The sequence below is a fragment of the Penaeus vannamei genome, chromosome 31 (assembly GCF_042767895.1).
Source record: "Penaeus vannamei isolate JL-2024 chromosome 31, ASM4276789v1, whole genome shotgun sequence".
In the NCBI taxonomy this organism is placed as follows: Eukaryota; Metazoa; Arthropoda; class Malacostraca; order Decapoda; family Penaeidae; genus Penaeus; species Penaeus vannamei.
This window is the reverse complement of record NC_091579.1, coordinates 18,760,562-18,766,876: the sequence shown is the minus strand read 5'-3', so window position 1 is coordinate 18,766,876 and position 6,315 is coordinate 18,760,562. Positions and strand designations below refer to the sequence as shown.

The window sequence follows — 6,315 nt, the reverse complement described above, 5'->3', positions numbered from 1 at the left end:
CCAGCGCCGACGAGCATACAGATTCTTGTTATCGGTATTCATGACTGGACCAGGTGAACCCTTCAAGTTCAGCAGCATGCTCGGAGTCAGTGGTTGCAGGCAATCAGGGTCGTCTGTAACTCTGGTCAAGGGTCTGCCGTTAATGATGGCTTCAACTTCGCAGAACAGAGTGTGAAGACTATCATCAGTTAGTGTCTGTTGATAGCAAATACCACTCAAAACACGCCTGATAGAGCGAATCTGACGTTCCCAGACTCCACCGAAATGTGAAGCATGTGGTGGATTGAAGCACCATGAGATGCCTCTACTTGACATGGTGTCACAGATGGCAGTTTGATCAAGAAGCTGGAGCTCCTGACGAAGAACTTTCTCTGTACCCACTAGGTTTGTGCCATTGTCTGATCTGATGGACTTCACTGGACCTCGTCTTGCTGTAAATCGTCGAAGAGCGTTGATAAATGAGTCCGTTTCCATTGAGTCCATGACCTCAATATGGACTGCACGTGATGTTAGGCATGTAAAGACTATGCTATATCTCTTAAGGTTTGACCTGCCTTTCCTGACGAGAAAGGGTCCAAAACAGTCGGTGCCTGTGTGTGTAAATGGTGGCTGGCCTGGTATAATACGATCTTCAGGAAGGTCAGCCATTTCTTGAGTCATTGGTCGTGCACAGATGGCCCTGCACTTCATGCAACTCCTTACCACAGAACGTGCAACAGCATTTGCATGTACAACCCAAAATTTTTGTCTTAACTCAGAGAGAAGATAGTTCTGACCACAGTGATGCCACCTCACCATCAGCTTCACCAAAGATGACTTATTGGGTAGGATAATTGGATGAGTGGCATTGAAGTGACGCCCAGAGTGTCTTAGGCGCCCACCTACTCTAAGCAAGCCATCTTGTAGAAAAGGTCTTAATCTCACTATCTTGCTTGAGGCTTGTACTCTCCCATCTGGCTTTCATGACAGAGAGACAATTTCAGATGAGTAGTTCTCTTGTTGAACTAATTTCCATATGTGTGTTTCTGCATCTGTTATTTCTTTGCTACTAAAGCAATTAACGTCAGGCAACTTGGGTACATACTTTCGCTTCAAGAATCGTCTGACCCATGCAAGACAACGCACAAACTTCTGCCAGTTCGAGAAACGAGAGGCAAACTCCTCAATGAATGACATTACTGTTGTCACTGTCTCACATACCATGACAGACACCTTTACTTCTACATCATCTTCCAGTGATCCATGTTTAACATCTTCTGGAACTTGTGGCCAGCTGGATTCAGGTTCATGAAGAAATCTTGGTCCTCTAATCCACATTTCAGACGTTAAAAAAGTATCAACATCAAGACCTCTAGATGCAAGGTCAGCAGGATTACTCTTTGTGTCTACATATCTCCAAGCACTTGCTGAAGACAGTTCTCGGATTAGGTTCACTCGATTTGCGACAAAGGTATGGTAACGAGCCTTCTGATTGAACAAGTACTTGAGCACTGAAGTACTGTCTGTCCAAAAGACTGAATCTTCCAATTTCAACCCCAGTTCCTTTCGTAATGTACAGTCCATTCGAGCTGCAACGGTGGCAGCCGTCAGTTCTAGTCTTGGAATAGTTGTCGGTTTCAGAGGTGCAACTCTTGCTCGTGCCATAACCAAAGTGCAGTATACCCTTTCCGAGGCATTTACCATCTTCAAGTAGGAGGCTGTGCCATAACCAGACTGACTTGCATCTGCAAAATGATGGAGCTGATAAGAAATGACGGAACCAAAGGAAATGGGCACTAGGCTTCGTGGCAGCTTAAATCTTGACAATTTTGGTAACTGTTCCAACCATTTTCTCCAACGAGCAGCTTCCTTATCACCCATATTTTCATCCCAGCCTAACTGCATCTGACACATGTCTTGAAGAATCATTTTTGCTGGCAGTGTCAAGGGAGCCACCATGCCAAGTGGGTCATATATAGATGCTACGATAGATAAAACTCCTCGGCGTGTTAGTGGCTTGTCGCCAAGGCAGATTTTGAATGTGAAGCAATCTTCGGCCATCGACCAGTGTACACCCAAGGTCCTTTCAACTGGGAGATCATCCTTACTGAGGTCTAGAGAAGCAACCGACGCATCCCTCTCCGATTCAGGAATCTTCTTGAGCACGTCCTTGTTATTGGCTGTCCATTGGTTCAGACGCCAACCACCTGCATTACAGAGAGCAATGAGATCTTTGATGATTTTTATCAGTCTCTCTTTGTCATCATGGGCCAGCAGGAGATTATCAACATAAAAACTTTGTATTATGGCAGTGACAGCTTGTTCATCAAAAACCTCACCGTGGTCCTCAGCAGTCTTCCTTAAGGCATAATTTACACAGCTCGGAGAGGATCTAGCACCAAAAACATGAACATTCATTCGGTAATCACTTACAGGCTTATTGATATCACCATCTGACCACCATAAAAAACGGAACACATCACGATCCTCTAGGGGAACCTTGACCTGATAAAACATCTCCTCGATGTCCGCTGTGACTGCATAGTGACCATGCCTGAACCGCATGAGTACCCCTATTAGAGGATTTGTGAGGTCTGGCCTTTGAAGAAGATGGTCATTTAGGGAAGTGCCATTGAATTTAGCTTTAAGGTCATAGACGACACGTACCTTCAGCTTAGTGGGATGACGCACAGCATGATGTGGCATGTACCATATTCTACCATCATTTCGTTCTAATCTTGATGGAGGTACTATTTCAGCATACTGTTTACTTATATTCTTTTCCATTTGAGTGATGTATGTCTCCTTGAAAGTCTTGTCAGATTCCAGCTTCCTTTTGAGGCTTTTCATTCTACGTACAGCCATTTCACGATTGTTTGGAAGTGGACTACTGTCCCTGAAGGGGAGTTTGACTACATATTTGCCCGATTCTTGATGGATGGACTGTGAGATCTTATCGGAAAATAACTTATCTTCCAGCGAATCTTCATGTTGGGAATGACCTTCCTTTTCCCAAAAGTCAGCATTGAAGTGCTCTCGTAAGCACTCGCCAAGATCTTGTGTTGGGGAAATATGATATACCGGGGCAGTCAAAGGGTTCCTGGGGCCAGTTGGTCCAAAGACAACCCAGCCAAATCTGGTAAGATAGGCTGAGGGTTCGTCATCAGTCCCATGTCTCTGGTCGAGTATGTGACTGTTCAAAATGCTATTGAGTCCAATTATAAGTTCCACCTCTTGATTGTCGCCAGGCAATCTTTGTAGATCCACATCATTCAGATGAAGCCATTTTTTAGTCCAGTTCACGGGCATCATGCTGTCAGTAGTTATGCTGAGTTTGTCTGTAATGTACACTTCATTTACGGTAATGTTATTTCCACCGCCTATGCTGCTCAACATAAGTGGTACACGCTCGTTGCACATGAATATTCCATTTTCAGTTTTCATTGCTTGCCTCACTGGTAGGCCTTGGATTCCCAAACGTTGTATTAAGCTTCGAGCAGCCAGAGTTGGTGCAGCACCACCATCTATGAAGGCGTAAGTGGAGACGCTGTTATTCACTCGGACAGGCAGGATCTTCATCATAATCCTCCCATCAGGCTCACAATCAAGAATATTAGCACAGGGTAGAGCATCTGTTAATGGAGAATTAACACTTGGGGTCACACTTCCCTTGGCTTCTATGCCACCCCCAGTTGAGGAACTAGGTGTACCCAATTTCTTGTAACAGTCAGGTATGTTCTCATTGCTGAACACCTCAACACTCCCAGTTGGAGATCTCTTGTACTTACGGGATGGTGCAAAACTCTTTGCTATTGGCCGGTGTAACAGTGTGTGGTGATAGTAGGCACCACATCGATCGCACTGGCTCTTGTCATTACAGAAACGATGGCTATGGCCGGGTTTTAAGCAGCGAAAACATAGCTTGTTGTGTGTGACAATATCCCATCGTTCGTCAACATCTTTCCTGCCGAACTTATAACATGCAAAAAGCTTATGTCCTTGGCCATTACAACAGTGGCATTTATCGCTGGTACTTGGGGTCATATCCATTGCATTCATATCCAGAGCATGGACATTTAGACTATTTACAGGCTTCCGAATGATGATGGGTTTATTGGTCGTGTGACTTGGCTTACCTCTTCCTGCTTCAATATAACGTATTTCCTCTGCTACCCTGGCTTGATCTTTAACAAATTTAACAAGTGCAGAGAATGGACTTGCAGATTTAGTGCCAGGATCTACACATCTCGAGGCCCACTTGGTTCTCAAGTATCTCGGTAGCTTACCAACAATTTTAGATATTGTCTCACGCAACTCCATCCGGCAGATATTATCACCTAAGGCCATCTCTACATTAAATAGGTAGGAGCCGTATTTCTTTAGACCTGCATCTCCAACTTCAATGTCTTTCCATGCAAATAATTTTGAGATGAAGGACTCGAGGAGTTCACTGGAGTTTTCATATTCTTCTCTCAGCATCCTCCATGCTTCGTCATATCCATGGTCAGGTGGTAGGTGAAGGCAACCTTCAATAAGGTCCTTTGGTGGGCCATCCAACTGGTTGTAGAGCTGTGTGAGCCTTCGCCTTGGATCATTAGTGTTGCTCTCAACATTCCATTCAAATGTCCTACAGAACTGAGTGAATTTCGAAAAATCTCCATCAAAACGTTCTAATTTAACTGGAGGGAGTAATGATATGCGAGCCTGTTCTTGTTGGGTTAAAACTGACTGGTTCATAGCACAAACCATTTGAGCCACTTCATCCATATTCAATGGCCTTGAAGGTGATGGATGGCTGGTGAAATCATAGCCTGAGGTATGGCAGCAAGGTACTCTGTTGATGTTCACAAAAGGAGCAGCTGAAGGTTGTGGGTTACTCCTTGTCAATAGGTTCTCATTAGGTTCTGGAATGGTAGTAAGTGGTGTAATGGGGAGCTTACCCTGGACAATATTAGCTCCATTTAGTACAGGATTGACTGGAGTTGACCATTTAGGTAGAGGAGTTTCCGGGACTATGGCGGCATTGACAGCAAAGTGGACTGGCCCTGCAGTCACGTTGACTTCACTTTCACGACTCACTTGTGGGTCCAGATTTCCACTTTTATGATGGGGTTCTACGCTTGTTGCAATCCAGTTGCTACACATGTTGTTAAAGGAGTGAGGGCGAGGGTGTCTCTCATCCTCTCTGCTGTCTCCACAAGAGGAGCCAGGTCTTGACCTGGCTGGTTCTGATGAGGTTTTCATCCTTCTAATTCTCTGTTGCAGCTCAAAGATTCGTCTTTCTTCCTCACGTGCATGTTCATTTTGCTCTTTGATGAACTGAAGCCGTTCTAACTCCTCCTCAGCTACTGATATTTCTGAGCGGGAAGACTTGCAACTGTGTGATGTGCCCACAGATGTATTACTTCTATTGTCGACCATGATGTGGGCTTACCTGACAGTTCGCTGTAATGTCGTTCCCTTCTTCGATGGGTAAAATTCGAATTGTTAGATGCAGTATGTTGGTACAGTCTTAATTCAAGGGTATCAGAATAACTTCTGTGTAGTTCCACATTTATTTTCGTTACAGCCTAGTCACAAGAAGCATTCGAACTGAAAACAACAAGCCCGTATAAGAAACCAATAACGCATAATAGAAATGAACATGAATTTGAATATAAAACAAAACAAAATACAGGAGATGCAAAATCTATATAAGAAGAGCATCAGCACATTGCAAAATATGAAAATCAGAATTTGACAAACATTATCCTATTATTGAAAGAAATAAAATCTTCACAGGGCATTCCCATTTAAAGCAAAACATCAAAAAATAAAAGGGGTTGGCTGTGGAACAACTGCCATTGAACATGTCACAAAACACTACCATTGGGGGAGGCCGCGGCGCTGAACAACAAAGTATAATAATCTTAAATATACACACTGTTAACACTCACTTTGTATCCCAATAAAGACTGCAAACCAACTTCTTCATAAAATCCACTCCACGGTCGTTGTCACTCAAAATAAAAGGATGGAAAAAGGTATTTGGCCCACCCAGTACAGACAGCAGTTCCCCTGGTTTATCTTTTGGCGGGAAACTGCAAGAGTTGACGCAGCGATATCGCACGCATTTAAAGCAAAACATCAAAAAATAAAAGGGGTTGGCTGTGGAACAACTGCCATTGAACATGTCACAAAACACTACCATTGGGGGAGGCCGCGGCGCTGAACAACAAAGTATAATAATCTTAAATATACACACTGTTAACACTCACTTTGTATCCCAATAAAGACTGCAAACCAACTTCTTCATAAAATCCACTCCACGGTCGTTGTCACTCAAAATAAAAGGAT

At 43.8% G+C, this 6,315-nt stretch overlaps 1 protein-coding gene across 1 annotated transcript in view; it reads right to left on the bottom strand.

Annotated features, from left to right (window-relative positions):
* The window catches only part of LOC138867656 (uncharacterized), a 57,190-nt gene extending 51,189 nt beyond the window's left edge, over window positions 1–6,001 (bottom strand). Inside the window, exons 1-3 of the mRNA XM_070144178.1 lie at window positions 5,916–6,001; window positions 1,108–5,571; window positions 1–957 (exon numbers count right to left, since the gene is read on the bottom strand). The exon at window positions 1–957 is cut by the window's left edge and continues 280 nt beyond it. Of these exons, the coding sequence (XP_070000279.1) occupies window positions 1–957; window positions 1,108–5,400 (5,250 nt within the window). The 5' untranslated portion in view covers window positions 5,401–5,571; window positions 5,916–6,001. The remainder of the gene's footprint in view (window positions 958–1,107; window positions 5,572–5,915) is intronic.
* Between the last annotated feature and the right edge of the window lie 314 nt (window positions 6,002–6,315).